Raw genomic sequence first — 21,522 nt, forward strand, 5'->3', positions numbered from 1 at the left:
GGAAAGAGAGGTGGGGAGGGAAGAGGGGAAGGAGAGGGAGGGAAATATTTCCGGTGTCTCTTCCTCTTCTTATAAAGACACCAGTCCTATGGGATTAGGGATCCACTCCAATAACTTTATTTAAGCTTTATTACCTCTTAAAAATACTGCCAAATACAATCACATTGGGAGGTAGGCCTTCAACATACGAAGTTTGGTGAACACAATTCAGTCCATAACACCTTTCTGCCTGTGCCATCTCACATATACAACTCCTGTTCTCAGTAGGCCATCTGCCACAGCTACACTAGCTACACTAAATTACTTGAATTTCCTGAATCTCCTACATTTTTTTTTCTCCATGCTGTTGCTCTTGGTTTAATTTTTGCTCAGTTCTCCCTGCTTCTCTGCCTAGTAAACCTTCAGCTCAACCTTTTCTTTGAAGCCTTCCCTGACCTTCCCCATGAAGAACTATTGTCTCACACAATACCTCCAATGTGGCATTATCACAATATACTTTAAATGACAATGGATGCTCAATACATTTTTGAATAAATGAATGATGCTAATATTTTTACAAGATCTCCTAATATCACTTAACTATAAAACTAGTTCCCCAGGAAATTATATCATGGACTATTATTATACAATCATCTCTTTTCCCCCAAACTTTAGGGGATATCTGAAGGGACAGGCACTCTTGCCTCAGACTTTCAAGTAGAAATTTGAGGAAATAACTAATTATAAACATTATTATTACATTTATATTGAAGTCCATATGCCAGTCTGATTTCCTCCTAAGGTGAAGGCTATTTAATGCAATGTATTTTTAAAGCAAAAATGTTTAAAATAAACACTGTATGTTTAAAATAAAAATAGTAATGTTATTTGGGATAAAAAACAAAAAACAAAAAACAGGAATGTATGGGAAACTCGGGACTCCCTAGCAATGTGGGACACCCTCTCCTAGATGACATACTAATCCATTGCACAATTCATTTAAATTCTATTTTCCCCTTGGACTCTCAGTCCTTTTGCTATCAAGCCATAGGCTCCAGGGTGTGTGTTCATGCCCTATACTCAATGCCTAGAACCCACAGTTAATTGGAACACAGTGCCCAGATAATAGAAAATAAAAATTAATAATCTGTTACATATCCTGCTAATAAGAGTTGTGACCCTGATTGTGACCAATGACTTTATAATGTGGAGTTCACTTACCACATCTCACTGTACTCATAATAGTTTAACTGACGATTTGCCTGCATGGATGATACTTATTGTCCGAAACAGGCAGTCTGAGCTTAGAAATTATTAGCTGTGCAATGTTAGCTATGCAGCCTCAGGCAAACTTATTACCCTCTGGCTCAGTTTCCTCATCTAAAGCAAGGATAGGAGCCCCTCTCAGGATCATTGGCAGGATTAAATGAATTAATACATGTGAAATACTTGGCATAGTGCCTGGTATTTAGTAAGCACTCAAATGTTAGCTACATTTACTGTTATTAAAGTATTGCTTACTTGGAAGTAGTCCTACTTAATATACTCCAATGAATGAGCTTTCAGTCTCAGAATTCTACGTAGACATCGGAGATTACAACCATGTATGCATACCTCCATATGAATGGTGTCTTATCATTTTGTGATCTCTTTTAAGAAAAGATCTTTTCTACTGGTGGAGGTTTATAGTCCAAATTAGATGATCTGATCCAATTGCTTTGGTATATAAAATGAGTAAAGTTAAAAATTAAAAGAGGGGATGAGTAGGGAGAGGAAGCTGAACAGATGAACAAAAACCCTCAATCCCTAGTCAGTTATTGTTTAAAGATATTTGTAACAATGCTATTAGTGTGTAAATTTCTTTGGAAAGGACAGCATATAACCTTAACACATACACAGTCACCTCGAATTTCTAGAAGTACAAATTGTATATAGATCAATTCTATGAACACCTGAACGTGTGAATTTTCAAGATCTGTAACAGGGGTCTTTTTCTTGGTGTAATCTTGAAGACTGAACTTCCTTCGCAGTGCAAACCATGGGAACTGTCCTCAGCTTCTAGCTCCAGTTCAGCAGTGATTTAGTGAGATGTCTGTGACAATCATTGTAGACAGATCTTTATCTTACTTTTTCTTCCCTCTCTGTATGCATTGACAAAACAATGTTATCAAATAGTGTCACTTGGGATGGTCAGAAGAACTTGGGATCACTGTTCTTCAGCCTAAATGTCAGAATTCAGCAACTTTCTCCACTGCTATTAATGGCTACTCATTCCTTCCAGGTATTCAGGTTAAAACCTGAGAGTCAACCGTTACTCCTATGCTCATACCTCAGATCCAGTTTATCAGAAATACTGTGGCTCTACTTTAAAATAGCCATAAATCAATATTTTACCTCCACTGCTATCCTTGATCTAAGCCATCAGAATAGCTCACCTTAATTATTGTAATTTTACTCTCCCAGCTTCCACACAGTAGCTGCTATGACCCTTTTAAAAGTCGTCGCATCAGGTACTCTTCCGTTCAAAACTTTCAGTAGCTCTCCATCTTGCTTAGAGTAAAAGTCGTTTTTTACAAAATTTTATGTTCCTAAACTTTCCAGCAACTTCACAAGCCTTCCTTACTTATACCCTCTAACTTCTTCTACCTCCCTCTGCCAGAAATATCTTCCTATCTTTCCTTCTCTGCTTAAGTCATCTCAGTGAGGCATAACCTATTTAAATACACAGGTCTGCACACACCTAAGTACATCCTATCCCATATTCTAGTTTTCTCCCAGAGGTTCCTAACAAGTTCCCAGTTGATGCTGACACTGGGGTTCCAGGGATCACACTTCGAGAACCACTGCTTCGGGGGAATCTCTTCTTCCAGACTCTCAACCTTTCTAATTTGGGAAGGGCTAAACCACTCAAACTTCAGGGACCACCGGACTATGGAAAGTGTTTCTTAAACTTCTGATTGCTTGGCCCCACCTTTAGAGTTTCCGATTGGATGGGAATAGGGTAGATCCTGAGATTTGCATTTCTAACAATTACTCTTTGAAAACCACTAGTAGAATACATGACATTTATTATTGTTTGTCTGTTTCCTCCCATTGTAATATAAACTGAGGCAGGTTTTCTCCCTTGTTTTCTACTATTTACTCATGCAAAGGACAATATCAGGTACAAAGTAGCTACTCAATGAATACATGTTGAATGACTAAATGTCACTATCCGAGTGTCACGTCGGAAAAATTTCTAACTTTGTCTTGTCAGATTTTATATGAAGAAACACAAAGGAAAAAATATATATATAGTTTCATCTCCTCATGCAAGAAAGCATTTTAAAGCAATGGGCCACAGAGAAAACGAATTTACTGATATTTGGGAAATAAATTATTAACAATTTACAATATTAATATAACCTTAATGTTAACAGTAAGCACTTATGGACTACTACTACATGCTGAGTATAGTGTAGGACTTCATTTAGTTCTCATAACTAACTTGGAGGTGGCTAGTGGTGTGTTGCTTCCATTTTAGTTAAGGACTCTAATACCATCGCCCACTTATCAGTGGACTCCAGGATTTCCACATTACCGCCTTCCCTCCATGTGTGCTCTTCCAATTGGGATCAATAAAAATAGGGTGTAAAATAAGAGGTGACAGTTTGCTTTCTAGTGTGCAGACATATTAAGATTTAGATTAAAATTTTTACCTCTTACAACTCTGAATTCTAACCACTTTTTTATTACAATAAAATTCTAGAGAACTATATCAGAGCACTGGATTTCTAGATGTAAATGTTTAACCCTACAAATGCTGTAAGAATTTAGTTCTGAAGATATGGGAACATTTTTCAGGAGTCAGATTATTTGGGGCTTGTTTTTGCAATAATTTAGAAGAGTTTATTTTGTTTGAATATTTACCATTTTAAACCTTATACAACAGCATTATACTTATGCAAAGAAAAATAGACACAACTGGTTACGAGTTAATAATTTATTTTCTTTTAGATAGACTTAGATCAGGGGTCAGCAAACTTTTTCTTAAGGGGCCAAATAGTAAATAGTTTAGACTTGCAGGCCATATAATTCTACAGTTGTGGAAGTTGTGGAAAGCAACTAAGGATAAAACATAAATGAATGGGTATGGTTTTGATTCAACAAAAATTAATTCATACAAGTAGCCAGTCTATGGATATTGGTTTGCTGACCCATATATTAAAGAACTTCAATCTTAGTGGAATATATGAAATGGACCAGATAAATTCCAGGTAAATTTGTCAAATTTCTCTTTTTTAAAAAAACTGCTTGTATTTTACTATAGGAACATCATATTCTTATAACTAAAAATAATGACAAAAAGTGAAAAATTCTAGCATGCAAGTCAAAACAGATGTTTGGTTCCATAATAAGCTGAACTAATTAAAAGAATCCTTGTATTTATTTTTTACACAGCACAAATGTAGGTGACAGTTAGTCCAAAATTCCCCACAAAACTTATAAATTTAACCAAGAATCTAATTTCTTCTAATCTTCTGCATCATTCATAGCTCTGCACCCTAGAGAATCCATTCCATAGCAGCAGAGGCGAATCTTAACTTAAAGCACCAAGTTTCCAGGCATTACTACAAATGTCTTTTTTTCATTCTCTAATACATGCAATCTGCCTATGAAGCAAATACCGATTCACCTTACGCTTCAATGGATAACGGAAAGCAGCTGGGAAACCAACATTATTCTTAGTCTAAAAGGAATTCTACCTCTTTACCTTATAACTCCTTCCATGAAAATTTTAACTTTTAATGTAGTTATAATTAACACGAATACAAATTGAATTTTGAACATAATCTCTTTCAGATTCATCTAACAATTTAGGACATTTATATTTGTTTTATAAATTCTGAGGAAAACAAAAAACATGATTTCTAATCTGGAATATTCCGGCAATCTTTATTAAAAGTTAAATTTAGAATTTTATAGCAAAGTAATATATGTCCAAACTACAGATTAAAAAAATTCCTTAATTTATGTAAATTAAGATACAAAGCTTATTCTCAATATATTTTATAGAACTGTATTTTCACTTTCCGAAGCAGGGTTCAATTCTAGGATCTTGCTAACATCAGCCCTATCTAGCCAGAGATTATTGGATCCACTAAATGGACAATGAAAACTGGCTGAGGCTGCTGATGAATGCTTCAACAGGAATCTGATACACGGACACAGATTTCAGTGTTATGTTCAATGGAACCAAAGTCTTCCTTAAACTGTGCTCCTGACAGGCTGAAGATAGAGTAATGGACTGTTAGTTCTTAAAGCCAAAAATGCATGGATCTGTTGCACAAAGGCTTCATTCTCTGCCTGTAGTCAGTAACTTGAGGGCCTTCTGTAGATTCTGCACAGCGGTGCTGACATCTTCATACTGCAAAGCACTGCCAGCATATTTGCAGTATTTCTGAGCTCTAGCAAAGTCTTCTGGTGTTAGACGGATATCCCCTAGAAGGAAAATAATTAAGATATCTATAAAAATGTAAAAAGTATTCTGTTTAAGTTAGGTAAATGCTTACATTCAAGATTATACAAAATATTTAAGGTTATATAACTACATGGAGGATTTTTTTCAATCCCAGTTGTATTTAAATAAATTTTCTCATGCTATCATTTTTATTACTAATATAAAACATACCTATGCCGATATATAACTTATATGAGCAAGATTTTTCTTTCAGAAGTAATAAACTAGAAGCCTTTTTATTTTGGCAAATTATTTACAAAAAAATTATATTCTGAGTAAAACAAGGGCAGTCACTTTGGTGTTTATGCTAGAATCACTCTGCTTCTCTTTTCATGGATCAATACACACAGACTAAACCATTTAACCCTCATTTGAACTAAAAATATAATCCTTGATTAAAATAAGGAAGAACAAATTTTATGTAAAGAATTACATAAGTTGTTTAACTTTTTTTAAGCATGAAAAGATTCACACTTCTGTGCCATCCATATAAAAAACTAAGGTTTAACAGAGATTTTTATATCATTAAACTCCATAATTAAATATGTCAACAATCTTTACAAATTATTTCTTCAAAATTTATTCTCAGCAAGTTTTCCAGTTACACATATGATTAATATGTGTAGAGCCCAAGTAAATAATTTGAGTAAATAAAACACACTAAGAACATTTCATTCAATCTAACATTTAAATATACTTGAACATATATTTCTAAAGATGAAATTAAAAATTGACTTTGTTATCTTGTCTTTTGAAATAAATACCATTTTCTTTAGAAATTTTATGAGGATTCTAGGAGAATTGATCAGAAGGCTAGGGGCACAGGCTATAACAAATCGAGGATAATATATCTTGATTCTGTTTACGTGCCTGTACTTAGAAACAGAATGACTTTGTTTAGTTGTTTTTAATTTTGCTAAAGATATACGGCATAAAATAAAAACTTTAACATTTCCTAGGTAAGGACTTTAAAGTAGATAGCAATTCCAGGTATTTTGATATTAAATTCTCATCCAAATTATTTCCTAATTTTCAAAAGAGTACTAAAACAATGTATCCTAAAGTTTCTAGCCCAGTGCCAGTGACCAGTAAGTGTTCAATAACTTTAGTGAATATTTTAAAATGAATAAAGTTCATACAGAATTAAATATTACTTAAATTTCAGATTTTAAGATAATACACTTATATATCCACATATGGTAACTAGCCCAGTGTGTTACATATATAGCAAGTCTTCAAATATTTCTTGAATTAGTGTTATTAAAGATTACATTAATAGTTGGTTTTTCCTGTTGTGAATCATAGATTACACATTTCAATTACAAAATAAACCCTTATTTTAATTTCCTTGAGTTTTGGTCTTGCTTAAAAAGCAAGCAATACAAATCAATAAACTAGTAAATTATAATTGTATATTAAAAAAATCGTTTCTCTTTAATTTTACTTTTAGTGTTTTAGTGACTTGGCAATTGTTACCCATTAACCTAAAAAACAATTATCCCTGCAGTTCTGCTGACAATTCAGTCAGGTACGCTTCACCTTGTATTTTTTCTTGAAAATACCTACCAGATTCTTTAATGGTTTTTCAAAATATATTAAGAGGCTCTAGTCACCTAGTGAGTCCCTAAAAATTGAGTTTACCTCATCACTGCTCATTTTGAGCTTTAATATTCTCTCCTCCTATCTCAGGGCAATCTTTAAATATATAAGGCATCCATCTAGAATTTACCAGACTTGCTTGGAAGAAAGCCCTAATGCTGAGGACTAATCTTATTTTTACGGCATTAGCTTTAGTATTGTTTTGCTGGCATACCACTTATTTATTAATGAGATAAAATGTGTAAAATGGCGAGAACTCAGTTACTATTTTAGTTTTACAAACTAAACTTATCTACCAATGATAAAACTATTTTAAAAAACACTGACTTTTTTCATGAAATAAAGATTACAGTATTTATAAAATGTGAATGAAAATATTTTAACAAAATATAATTACAGATATATAATACATAACAGACATGTACGACAAATTCTGTAACTCGAAAAAACCTAGATAATAACCATGTTATGATTTAGATACAAAACCTAATTTAAAGACTTATATAGAGATGTTAATTTATTTTCAACAATTAGAAATATAAAGAACTTAAGCCATGCCAAATAGTTACTTTTGCTATTTTCTAACAGGTTAGTCTTTCCTTCTTTTAAAAAATATAATGTGTAAGTCATTAAAATATGTTAAAATTTTAAGTGAAATAAAAATAAAATGTCTCCTAATTATGATTCTTTTAGCATTTAAAAACTAAATAGAGAAAGTGGGAAAGACTTAAATAAGAAAGGAAAACACATTTCAGGAAGAGAACAAAAGTTCAATTTCAGTATATCTGATTGTATATTCAAAATAGCAAATATTGCTCAAGGCACCAAAATAAAAGTTGTTTTCTCTATTATTAAAATTTACTAGAACCCACAATCAGAATCAGAGAGAGGGAGCATATTGTGGACCTAAAAGATGTTTAAAGGATTTGAGAGGTTGTCTAATAATACATCTCTTTCTGAAATCCATGCTTCTAAGTTCCAGATGGCTTCAGGCAAGACCATTTTTATTACAAAGATGCTTCTCCCTTCACAGAGCAGGACAAGAACAGGGACAGAAGACAGCTAGAGCTATCACTCAAGTTCTCTATTAGAACTCTGGAAAGAGAGCCTTGGTCAGCACTTGATCAAAGATAGCATTACATGGTGTAAAGAGAAATCTCCACATGCTCAGCGGACATGAACATCCATTCCCAAAGCTGACTTATCAAGTTTCCAAGGAAGAACACTTAATATAAATACTTCCAAAATGAGTCTTTAGAGATTCTTTCCTATTTAACTAGATCGAGAAATGCATGTCAAGGACCTTGGATAATCTGACCCTGGTGAACTCTCTCATCCTCTGACTTAATGGAACGTACAGGCAGGATCTCAAGGCACTACCTGGCTTGGAGTAAATCTTAGTGATAAATGCAAGTATGGTACTAAAAACCCTTATATCCATGCACTGTCAAGACATGTCACTTAATAATGGCAACAACAGTTGCAATAATTAGAGGTAAAATTTTATTAGGTCAGGTACTATGCTAAATGTTTTTTAAATACTCCATTTAATTCTCAATACTGTATAGAGGTACATGAGGTAAAAAAAAAAAAGGAAATATTGTGCTTCAAAAGCTACCTTTCCAATACCACTTTTCTTTCCAGAGGCAGCCAGAAATTCACTACACAAATATTTAAAATATATTAATACGAATACACACATGTAAAGCAAGTACTAAGCACTAAGCACTAAGGAGAAAAATGCAATGGAAAGCGGGTGTTGGAAGTACTAGATAGAGGCAGTAGTGATGGTGGTTATGAAACAACTATTTATTTTTGTGGATTCTCTAGACTTTTCCTATGCATTTACACACATATGTACACACAGGAGGATTTAAAAATATACAATGTATGAGTCATTATATATTATACAGTTTTGTTTTACATGTTTTTTTGTCCCTAAACAGGTCATACAATATATGTTCTGTAACTTGTTTTACTTAATATGTCTAGATCTTTTCACATGAGTTATCACATTTTTTTAAATTAAAAAGATATTTTAATCAAAAATTATTGGAGGTGACATTAATAAAATCAAATAAGTTTCAAGTATACAATTCAATAAATAGTATGTTGTACACAACTGCATTATGTGTTCACCACTCAAAGTTAGATTTTCTTCTGTCACCAAATACTTAACCCCTCTTACCCCCTCTACCTCCCCCACTTCCCTCTGGCAACCACCAATTCACTATCTGACATTCTTTTTCAATATGTGCACAGTATTCCTTGGTACAGATGGATTGTAATTAATTTAACCGCTTTCCAATTAATAAGCACTTAAGATTGTTTTCCACCATTACTACAAATGATGCTGATATAAATATCCTTGTAAATATATTTTATGCCCATGTCTAAGTATTTCTTTAAGATAGATTTCATTAAGTAGAATAGCTGGGTCAAAGGAAATTGTATTTGCAATTCTGATACTGACAGAATGCTACCAAGAAAAGCTTTACCAATTTACAGTCCCAATAGCACGCAAGTCATTCCCTGTTTAACACTGTCGCTTACAAATCTTTTAAAATATTTTTGCATCTACTGACATAAAACCAAATGCTTTTTAACTCTTGATTTCCCTGATTATTATTAAGGATGGGTATATTTTCATTGCACATTTGCATTATATGTTTATATTCTCTGCCTATTTTTTTTTCCTACTGAGTTTTATTTATTTATTTGACGAAGCTCTTTATATATGCTCTGGATACTAAATTCTTTATTAAGTATCAATTTCATCCTGGTCTATTAGTTGCATTTTAACAACGTAATGGGAGGGAGAGAGTCTTGTGCTGTATGCAATTTATTTTCATTAGTCAAAGCTGTTAAGACACAACCAAATGAGACATAAGAATTGTGAGATAGTTTATCTAATATATGTATAACATATATATTCCTTACAATCAACTGTTTTAACATCACCTTGAATACATATCCTTTCCACAATGATCCAAATGTCACCTTTATCATTAATTTAATTCTCATACTGTGTCGCCTATTCTGTTTCACTGACCTGTCTATTCCTTTTCAGATATTTTTGCATCAGATTTTTGGAAGAGCTTTTACGAGTGAGTGGAGCATCTGAAAACCAAGTTTAATAGAGGAATACTGTATTCACTGGGCAAGTAGGTTATCTATTAACAATTATTTTCCATTCTGTTCTTATGTAATTTGCTAGTTTATTACAGGTTCCTATTTATTCTTCCTACCTGAGCACTGTGTTGGCCCATAAAACATACACATAATTTTAAACAAGACTTTTCAAGATTAAAGGTTACTGCATCTCTTGAATTTAAGTTTCATAATTCATCCACTTTTGATAAAACCAGGAAAAGTAGAACAAATCTAATGGAACTCCTACATTTAAATATAAGTAAAATATATACATTTAAATGTATAGTCACCAACATAGTCCCTGGTGCCAGAAGACACCATTATCTTATCAACATAGAGTGTGTTGTGCTCAGACACATACATGCTTCCAACCTCTCCCCTAACTTTTATTAAATTCTGAACCAACTATAGACAATTCCTTTTGCTGTAAGACTAGTAAGCCAACTGAATACAGAATTAAAGGAATACAATTAAACCAATTCACGTTATGCTCATAATGTTACCAGGACTAACAGGGAGATGGGATATCCCCTCCCATCCCCATTCCCAAAAACTCGCTCCCCTTATTCCATGGCTGAAAGGCAGGTAGCTTTATGGCCAGTTCCCATTCACAAAGGGAGAATCGAAAATCAGTGGGAAATAGAACTGCAGACATAGTAACAGGGGAAACCCAACAACACAACGGAAAATAATAAAGCAAGGTTTTCATTCTAAATAAAAAGGACTAAATCTCATCAGACATATGAAGAAAACGCTGAATGAGAAAAACGAAAATAACACAACAAACAACTAGGGGGAAAAAAACAGAGAAGTCAGAAAAGGAGGACAGATTAAAATCAACAAACCAATCACCCAGCCTATGAACCAAGCAAAATAATTAACCTCAGAGATTTTATTTTCAATTATAATTTCTCTTCTTCTTAGATGATCTAATAACTCAATGCAGATGAGAAATATGATCACAACACATGGTAATCTTAAACTAAATCTAAGTTCCATAACAGCTTTGGCTACATGTTTGTGCTACTATGTATCTTCAGAAGTATAAGAAAAAAAACTGTAAAAAAAAAAGGGAATGCCTTTGGATTTAGGTATTTTTGATAATATGAAACTATCTTGGTGCACTGGAGAATCTAGTGAACACAGGCATTCAAAGAAATGTGTTTCAAATTACCTAAACACTCCTAAGGTAAAATGACAAAACACCCCCCCAAAACAAGAGATACACTATATCTCATAAAACAGTCAGCTGACTTACCCTGGGAAAGTGAACTGAAAAGTGCAGGATCAATGGCTGGAATAGTCTGTGGAGTAGGTTGGATAGTGTTACCTGTTACACCTGCAAATCAGAAAACCGCAAATGGGTAAAAGTGGAAAACCTCTTAGTTACAAGGTAGGAAAGCATTTAAAGGATCATGGAGGAATTTCATTACTTCATTTTCTTACTTTCTTGAAAGCTTAATGAATTCTAATTGGATATACTTATTTGGTGTTGAAGGCTGGTACAGAAAATATGCAGGAAAATACATTTTGAGTGTTACATACATATATTGGTTACACTTTTCCCATTAGGTATTGTATTTGTCATGTCTAGTGCTTTAACTCGCTTCTTGATTAAAGCTTACCAAATATCTGTACAAGTAACAGACTCCCTTCCTACCTTTTAATTTCTTAGCCAATTAAATAATTTGGGGCATGAAGTGTGATATAATTATGATTTAGTTAAATTTACAGATGAAGTCTCACTTCATCACTGCATGAAATTACAAATTATATATTCCAAATTTTCTAGTTTACATGTTTTTAAGATGATATTTTTATATATCCAATAAGCAATTAGTTTTGACTTCCTGTGAGAACTTGTCATGACTGTCATAGTCACTGGATAACTAGCATCTTGATTAGTGCAAAGTATATACTAGGGTTGAAGATTATTAATCATCTAAAAAACTAACACAAACTGTTATAACTTCCCAGAAACTAAATGATTCAATCAGCAAGAGAACAAATGAAAAAGAAAAGTTGTCAATCTATGTCAGTACACTCGAACAGAGAATAGGATTCACTTGCTCTAAGATGACAGATTAAATTTGAATAGGCAATTTGTAGTAAGGATAAAGTGAGAAACACATTGGGGTAAAAAAAGAACAAATGGGGAAGTTTCCAGGAAAACAAAAACAGCCAATAAGAGTTCTAGAATGATGGTTTCACAAAGGTTGACTTAAGTTCTAAAATACAGTATGCAGGTAAGAAGTTTTGACTTTGAAGGAACTTCTCATTCACAACCCAAAAGAAAAAGTAGCTTAAATATACATTAGTTTAATCTCATTTAATTTTGTTAAAGGGCGAATTAGTTTCATTTCATAGCCGTTGAAACTATTAAGTCACAAAAATGTTACTTTTTAAACAAAAATCGAACTAGTAAAAAATTTAATAGTACCTAGGTATACAAACAGAAAGTCAAGTATAATTTTAAACAGTACAAAAAAATAGATGAAAAGTCTATTTCTTATTCCTACTCTACCCTTCCATGCACATACAAACATATGTAAGTCCAGTCCAAAGTGTGTGTATAAAAATAAATGTTCTTTGCTAAAAATATGTGTGTTCTTGCCTAAATCAAAATCCTCCAAACAAACTCCTTTCTCTCTGGAGAGGCACACTGTGGTATGCGTGTTTTGCAAATGGTAATATTCTGTGCACTATTCTGCATTTTTCACTTAATATATCTTAGCAATAACTCTAGATTAAAATATATAAATCTGCCTTGTTCTTTTAAATGGCTACACTGCATTCCAATCAATGTACAAATCACAGTTTATAAAGCAATTCATTAATGATGGCCATTTAGGTTGTTTCCAACCTTTTGCTAATATAGATAATACTATAGTGAATACTCTTTTACACTGTGTATATATTTATATGAATGTATTTATAGAAGTATACTTCAAAGTCAGTAGACATACAAGTCTTAAATTGATCAATGTCTATCTTTTGCTTGTTTTTGGTAAGTGCTAACTGAATATATTAAACTGTAAACATTTGACATAATTATCTCCGCAAAACTGGCTGAACTTTTAAAGGCAAATTACATAATATTTTTTAAAAAGTTAGCATGCAAAATTTTAGAAAGATCTTCAGACTACCTAGTCAAGTGCTTTGAAGCAGCTATACCCAAGACATAGGTAGATGACTATATATATTCATGTCTTAAAAAAAAAATGTTAAGTCTACAACCCTCCCACAGATCAATCTAGATATCAATGCCATTCTTTTATGTTTCTGCCTAAATTAAAATCTTCCAAATTCCTTTGTCTATAGAGAAGACACACACACACACACTCCTCTTTTGGTCAGGATTGTGCATTAATTTAAAAATATTTATTTGCATATCTCCATATGATTTATGATTTAAATTTTTTAAAAAATTTCAATTATAGTTGACATTCAATAGTGGTTAGACATTTATCTGACCTATGAAGTGATATTCCTCAATGAGTCTAGTACGCACCTGACAGCATACATAGTTCTTACAATATTACTGACTATATTCTCTAAGCTGGACATTACATCCCATGACAATTTCGCAACTATCAATTTGTACTTCTTAACCCTTTCACCTTTTTCACCCAGACTTCTAGCCCCTTCCCATCTGGCAACCATCAGTTTCCATATCATTAAGTAGGCAATAACAATTAACAAAAACAAAACAATTTACAGGGAGAACATTTAATTATGCAATACAATTTTATTTGAGCAATATTAAAAAAATAGTATTGATTTTTGGTTAATTTTTAAGCAGATGTTACATAGCTTATTAGATGAGATTAATATACATTCAAGAATTAAATGTTACAAGATTTCTAATTAAGTACTAAATTGTTCTACTCACTAAAATGGTGTGGGGGAAAAAGGAAAAATAAGTACTGGTTAGAAAAATGGAGAAGAATAAAAAGTATAATTAAAGAGAATTCTGAAAGGTAGCAGCGTTTGGAAATGCAGAGAAAAAGTGAGAAAGATATGCTATCTATGAGGAACACTATAAGCAAAGATAAAAAAAATAGGACAATTGGGTTGAATAAAACTTCAGTATAATCATAGAAAACATCATTGATAGAAATAATTAGGCCAGAGTATAAACAACTTTGAAAGCTGTAGAACTCAAATGCAATATTTCTGACAGCTAGAACAACAATAAAATGGCCAAGTTTTCGACCTATACATGAGGTAAGCTGCATTTTAATTAACAGGCTAGCATTAATTATAAAGTCACCCTATTATTTAATCTACTTAGAATAATTTTTACTGAGATCTTCGTCCTCTCTATTTACCAACTATAAAATGTGTACATTTCCAGAGAAAGAAAACACAGTATACCGCATTGCCTACATCTGATATCACAGTGGGTAAAGCACAGGAGGCAAACAGTTGGCCTGTTTTAAACAATCACCATCCCTGCTCTCCTTGCACCCCCTTTGCTTTTTCGTGGAAGAACTAAATACTGTATATTAGTACATACTATTCTTTCCAGCTATCTTAAGGATTTCCTTTTGATAAAAGTACATCCTGAACTTTTATATGAGAGAAAGTAAATCATTCTTAAAGTGAGTAAGAGGGGAAACATCTGCTATATTTATAAACTAAAAAATCTTTTTTTCATTTTCTATTAGGCGACTATAAACTGATTTTTTAAAAACTCTTTTAAACATAACAGAAAAAAATTCTGCCAGCTAAGAGAAGATTCCAATAGCTCAAACCAATCTTAGGGGGAAATATATATCAAAAAAGTAGGTTTTGATATGATAGAATTTTAGTTCCTTGGAGGAAGGGACATGAAAGTGCCAAAACCATAAAATCAGAAAGACTTGGGTTGAAATTCTAGTTCTGTCACTTACTAGGTATTTTTGTATTTTAATTTTCTTGAGACAACTGCTTCATTTCTTTACTGTTTGTAAATTAGGGACAGTGATACCTAATATAGTTTCTGTAAAATTAAATTTGTAAAATAGTTACAATAATTATTTAAATGCTAAGTCTATAAGGATGTAAAGTAACAAGATAGGCCCTTATTTAAAAAAGTTCAGAGGTTTTTAGTTTTATGCCGTCACTCTGAGAAACAAAAGGAGGGGAGGTGGAAAGGCCAGAGGTTAACTGGATCAAAATAAACTGTTCATGACAGAAAATTTCTGAATAGAAGACTACCTCCTAATATCTCTTTATGTCACAGATATTCTAAGCTGGAGATATTGTCTGTTAGTTTGAACATGTGGAACTACCAATATTTTATCACTTGTGTTGTACAAAAACAGCAATTTCATGTGGTTCAACCTATTATAGCCATCCTACCAGAAGTATACTTTCCCTATCATATACACATATATTATGCCTATATGTAAAATATAAGTGCATATGCCTATACCACTACTCTGCCTTAAGATGCACTGTTTAAAAGATTGCCCTTGAGGCAATCTTTTTGTAAGGTCATATCCTATCCCCACATGTGACATTTCCCTTGACTCACAAATGATTTTAAGTGTTCATTAACTTGCTATTAAACAGCCTGTCTTTCCTTGGCATAGAAATAGGAAGGAAGAAGGAAAAAACGGAAAGGAAGCTAATTTGCTGAACACTGATTTTGTGTTAGGCATAGAACTAGTCAATTTTCATTTTTCCCCCCTTTGATAATTAAAATAACAAATGAGATGTATGATTAATTTCATTTTAGAAAGAGGAAAAACCCCCTAGGCTGAAAGAAGTTGAATAACCGTTAAGTTTCTGGTTTAACAAATGTACTTTATTCTTACTTCACTCTTCTATATGGATGCTTGTGTCTGAGGCTCTTGATTAATGATTAAATTTACTACTATGATTCAAACAGTATTCATCTAAGGCAAAAACACCTGAGTAGCTGGTTTCACTGATACCGTTCCATACTGGAAATACGGACTATTTCTAAAAGATAATAAAATATTTAAAACAGTGCTCTATAACATTTTACTTACAAAAGTAATTCAAATTGGTTTGCCTATTGATGTCATCACGCAGACCATAAAACAATAAAGTCAGGTTAAAATATACAGAATGATGACACCAAAAGAGATCAGTGTTAAAATTATTACTTTCTCATTAATATTCTTAAAGACAAAAATATCAGTAATATTTGTAGATAATATAAAGTTGAAAGTTTTAAAATAGTAAGACACTAATAATTACTGCCAAAATGGTCAAAATAGAAACCTTTTAAATATTATTCAATTCACATTAAGCAATCTAAATAGTTTGGGTAAACTGAGGCTGGCAACTGAAAGTTAAGTAATGGTGGGTTGCATAATAGAAACGGTAGCAATCAGGACTCAAAAGATAACTCTCGTTTTATCAATTAAGCAGTATGAAAGGTTTGTATGGTATATTACCACAGATTACCCTCCTGCTGCAATAAAAGTAAAATATTAAGAACAATTTGTAAAAAAAATAAGTTAAAGATTTAAAATATAGTTTGAAATGCTCTTCTATTTGGGAGTAAAAGTGATGCTTTATTGACAACAGAAATGTATGGAAGAGTATCTCTTTGCAACTTTTAAAAATATCTTTACCTACTGACATTGACTTATTGGGGACTAGTTTTATCAGATATTTTCTCTATAAAAACATATACATACAGTTCTGAATTACTCCAAGATAGTAGATATCACTTTCCTGTTTTCAGTTTCAAGTTTGCAATCTTAAAAAAAGAAAATAACCCAAAGCCTCTCCTTTCACTAGTCTGTGATTCCAGTGCTACTGAGATTCTGTGGCTCAAAGCCTGCTCCCCTCCATCAACAAAACCCATGCTGAGGGCAGAGTAGGGTCCTAAGGAAGTGAGGCAGGAAAAATCGAACCTTGCTATTACAGTGGGACGCTGACTGACACATCCTATGATAAAAGCCCCTTTACCTCAGTGCTATTCTTTGAACAATGAACTGGAAGGACCGAGAGGGAAAGAAAAAAAGCACAAAAGCTATTTTTATTAATAAAAGGTTAATAGTAATCAAAATGTGTAAATTTGTCATTTCTCACAAAACTAAAATACAACTAATATTAAAACTTTAACGAAGAGGATATAATGTTTTTTGTGGGTTCAAAGAGAATGTATAGATCTTATGCTTTATGGTCATCCTTATGAGGCACAAATATGAAAAGAAATGCAGTTAATATTTATGAAAGAAGAGTTCCAACCTTGTTGAGGTTTAATTTCCTACCTGTGCCATGAGGCACCTCTGCTGGTGTATTAGCTGGAGCGTGCGCGCCGGGCGGAATCTGTATTCCAGTACAGCTGCTCGATGGCATGCTGCTGGGGTCGTAAGTCGAAGATGATGGCTGAGGTGGCTGAGTGGGCAGAGAGGTTGCGCCAATATCTTCATTTTCTTCAACATCTATTATAAAATATATATGCAATGCTAAACGAGGTATTTTGAAATAAAAATGCTGAATATTCTTGTTTTGCCATATAGGTACAACAGAACTTCAAATACAATTCTACCTAACGCAGCTGATGAGCAGGCTCTATCTCAACAGTTTTGATTTTTTCTTTTTTTAAAGCACTTAGTTATGCCTGACAAAATTATCACCACTTCTTTTAAGTTAATACTTCTCAAATCTATAAAATCTTTGTATATGGTACATTTTTCCTAAAAATAAACTTCTTTTAAACCCACTCCTTAAAATTATGAAAACCTCAGGACATTTTTGGCAAAACATATCACATTTATGCTATCCAATAAGAACTCTATTTTCTGACGGCTGCTTTTTACTCAATAGCTGTTCAATGATTATCTGCATTTGTTGTCTAAATTATTAAGTTAATCATCAAAAACAAAGGAATAAAACATTCAACAATCTATGTAAAACGTAGTAAAAAATGTTTTGAAATGCAGATTTTTAAAATATACTATATATCATTAGCTGAATTTGAAAACTACTTTGAGAAAATAAAATTTTGACAGTCTACTTAAAATCACAATCAATCACTTTTGGGAATCTTAGTAATTTAAAATAAAATAAAAGAAATGTAAGCTAGAGCTATAGATTTCTGAAATAGATTTGTTTTCTATATATATAAAAAAAATAATCTACCTACTAATCTGAGATATACATTTTAATAAGTAACCTTGTACTTATACCTTATGTACACTAAAATAATTTTTTACTATATTAGAGAACTCTAACACTTAATACATTCTGGGAAAGGAAAAAAAAAAAAGGTACTGTTTAAAGGCACTGGAGAGTAACCCAAACTGGCAGAAACTAGAGTGAAGATGGCCTTTGGAAGAGGAAATCTCACCCCGTAAGATTAGCTTTCATGTTACTTTTCACCTGATGGCACTCAACAGCATGTGCAAAGGAAAGTATTGCAGAAAAGTGAGCTTACAATGTATGCATGAACCCCAACTAAATACCTGTATGGCCCTGAACCATACACTCACACTCAGGGAAGAGTCTAGGGGGCCCTGGAGAAAGTCACAGCCTAAAAGATGAAAGAAAGAGGGTAGTGTTAGAGTTCGGGCAAGTTAACTGATAAAGGCTGCAGAGGAAGATAACAGAATAAAAGAGGTACAAGATTGCTTATTTATCAACAATAAAAATTAATAGAAGCATGGGGGGTGGGAGGAGGGAGCGTGGAATAAAATATGACCAGTGAGGAGAAAAAGAGAGTCTATAGAAAAAGACCCCAAATGACCCAGATAGTGAAACTGACACAAAAATAACTAACAACCAGGTACTATGTTTCTAGGCCACAGAGAAAAATGTAGTCATAATAAATGAAAGAAGAAAAATTCACTAAAGAAAACTGTAAGAGGAAATAGAAACAGATGTGACTATGAGAAAACAAATGGCAAAAATACTGGGCTTAAATCTAGCTATAGCAATAATTAAATGTAAGTGAATTAAAACACTATTTTGAAGGTTGATGCTGATGGAAAAAAAAAGGAAAGAAACATCTATAGGCTTTAAGACTCAGATATGTTTAAAAGGATGAAAACAGATAAAACTATGTAAATACTAAACAGATAAAAGCTGAAATGCTAATTTCAACAGATAAAACAGAATTCATGTCAAGGAATATTAACAGACACAATGGGATGTTTCATAATGATAAATGGTTAAGCAATTAAGAAAACATAAACAACTATAAGGGTATATGAAATAAAATTTCAAATAAAACAAAAACAGAACTAGTAAATAGTATATTAAATACTACATATTTTACAAGACTATATACATACATACATAGACACATAACATAGCTCTGAAGAAATTCAGATGAAGAGATCATTAGATAGTCAGGATTCAGATAGGTAAAGGAAGATAAGTAGGAGGGGGGAATGTTTTTAACTAAAGAAAGAGTGAAAGGTACTTTCTAGCTCTAAACTTCTATGGTTGTAATAAAGGGTTTAAATAGCTGCTATGGATCAAACTATGTCCCCCGAAATTCACTGATGAAGCCTTAATGCACAATCTGAAGGTATTTGGAGACCGGTTCTTTAAAAGGTAACTAGGGTTAAATGACGTCATAAGGGTAGAGCCCTAATCTGACAGGACTGTGGAAAGTTCTCTCTTTCTCTGTCTCTCTCCGTCATGTAAGAACACAGAAAGAAGGTGGCTGTCTAAAAGCCAGGAGGCAGGCTCTCACCAGCAACTGAACTCTGCCAAACCTTGATTTTGGCCTTTCCAGCCTCAAGAATTGTGAGAAAATATCTGCTGTTTAAGCCACCCTGTTGATGGATGGTATTTTGTTTCAGCAACCCGAGCCAACTAAGACAATAGGAGACAGGAGTAGGAAATAAAACTGGTAAAAGAGATTGGTGCCAGATGGTGGTGAATCTTGCTTGGTAGGCTAAGCATCTTGGGTCTTTTTTATGGACACTTGTATACAGTGGGACTGATACAAAACATTCCTGATTATGGTCAATATTACAGTAGGAAAGGAAGTATGTAAAACATTTTAAAGCATTAAATGGAAAAGAAATAGTGCTGTGGCAATCTACTTAAAAAATCCAATTCCACTGTCATGATGAATAAATAACCCAGAAACATAACCATGCTTTATAATAGTCCATTTTAAACACTTAATAACAACTTACTATATTACATTATTCATGCTGTAGTGTTAGTGTAAAACACACAGAACTTAGAGTATGAAGGCCAAGACGCAAGTTCTAGTTCTCCCTCTTAGTGCTTCTATGACCTTAGGACCTTAGGCTGGCTTAAAAACCTAAGTAGAACCTCAATTTCTTCCTGTGTAAAACAGAACTAACATAAACCAGCTCTTAGAGATTTTTGAACATATATGTGAAAATGATTTATAAGGAATAATGATTTAAGGAACAATGTTAAATGTAAGACATAAGATGACTATAAAAAGCATTTTATGTGAAAAAGACTGTTTAAAGATTAGACAAGGGCATATCATGAAGTGTCCTTCAGAAAGATATAGCAACAACTTGAAATTTTGCATGAAAGCTTGTATAGACAATGAACTGCAAAATAATTTACACAGAGTATCCATATTTAAAACTGTGTCTTTTCCTTTGAGTGGCATTAGAAAATTCTAAATAGTCCTCTGAATGAATAAATAAAACACAAAGGTTTTCCTGTCTTTCCCACTTCCTTCTTCTTTTTGGTCTTTTAGAGGCAAGTTTTTTGAAAAGTAATACACACACACACACACACACACATATGGTAAAATTACCATTTCTTGGGTACACAGTTTTGACAAACTTATTTATAGAATGAGTAACATAAACCACAGTCACAAATGGGATATTCCCCTCATACCAAAACCTTTCCCCGTTTCTTTATAGTAGATCCCCTCTCCTCAAGCCGAGGCACTCATTAATGTGATTTCTGTCCCTAGAGCATTGCCTTGTCCAGCATGTTGCATAAATGCAATTATATAGTATGAACCCTTTTGTGTTTGGCTTCTTTCACTTAGCTTAATGCTTTTGAAATCAGCTCATATTGTTGCATATATCTATTGCTGACTCCCTTTAATTGCTGAGTAGTAATCCACTACCTTGTTGATCCATTCACAAATTGATGGCATTTGGATTACTTTTAGTTTTTGGCAATTACAAATAAAGCTGCTATAAACATTTATGTACAGGTTTTTGTGTGATATCGTTTGCATTTCTCTCGGGTAAACAAATACCTAGGAGTGGGACTGCTAGAGCTTATGCTAAGTATATTTTTAACTTCATACAATACTGACAAACTGTTTTCCTTTTATTTTCTTGTGAATGAGAGTTCCAGCT

General features: G+C 32.9%; 1 protein-coding gene across 1 annotated transcript in view; it reads right to left on the bottom strand.

The window, feature by feature from the left end:
* Positions 1-4,373: 4,373 nt before the first annotated feature.
* Positions 4,374-21,522, bottom strand: part of VTA1 (vesicle trafficking 1) — a 57,559-nt gene continuing 40,410 nt past the window's right edge. The window contains exons 6-8 of the mRNA XM_006915362.2: positions 17,470-17,643; positions 11,490-11,570; positions 4,374-5,460 (exon numbers count right to left, since the gene is read on the bottom strand). Of these exons, the coding sequence (XP_006915424.1) occupies positions 5,315-5,460; positions 11,490-11,570; positions 17,470-17,643 (401 nt within the window). The 3' untranslated portion in view covers positions 4,374-5,314. The remainder of the gene's footprint in view (positions 5,461-11,489; positions 11,571-17,469; positions 17,644-21,522) is intronic.

The sequence above is a fragment of the Pteropus alecto genome, unplaced genomic scaffold (genome assembly GCF_000325575.1).
Source record: "Pteropus alecto unplaced genomic scaffold, ASM32557v1 scaffold185, whole genome shotgun sequence".
Taxonomy (NCBI): Eukaryota; Metazoa; Chordata; class Mammalia; order Chiroptera; family Pteropodidae; genus Pteropus; species Pteropus alecto.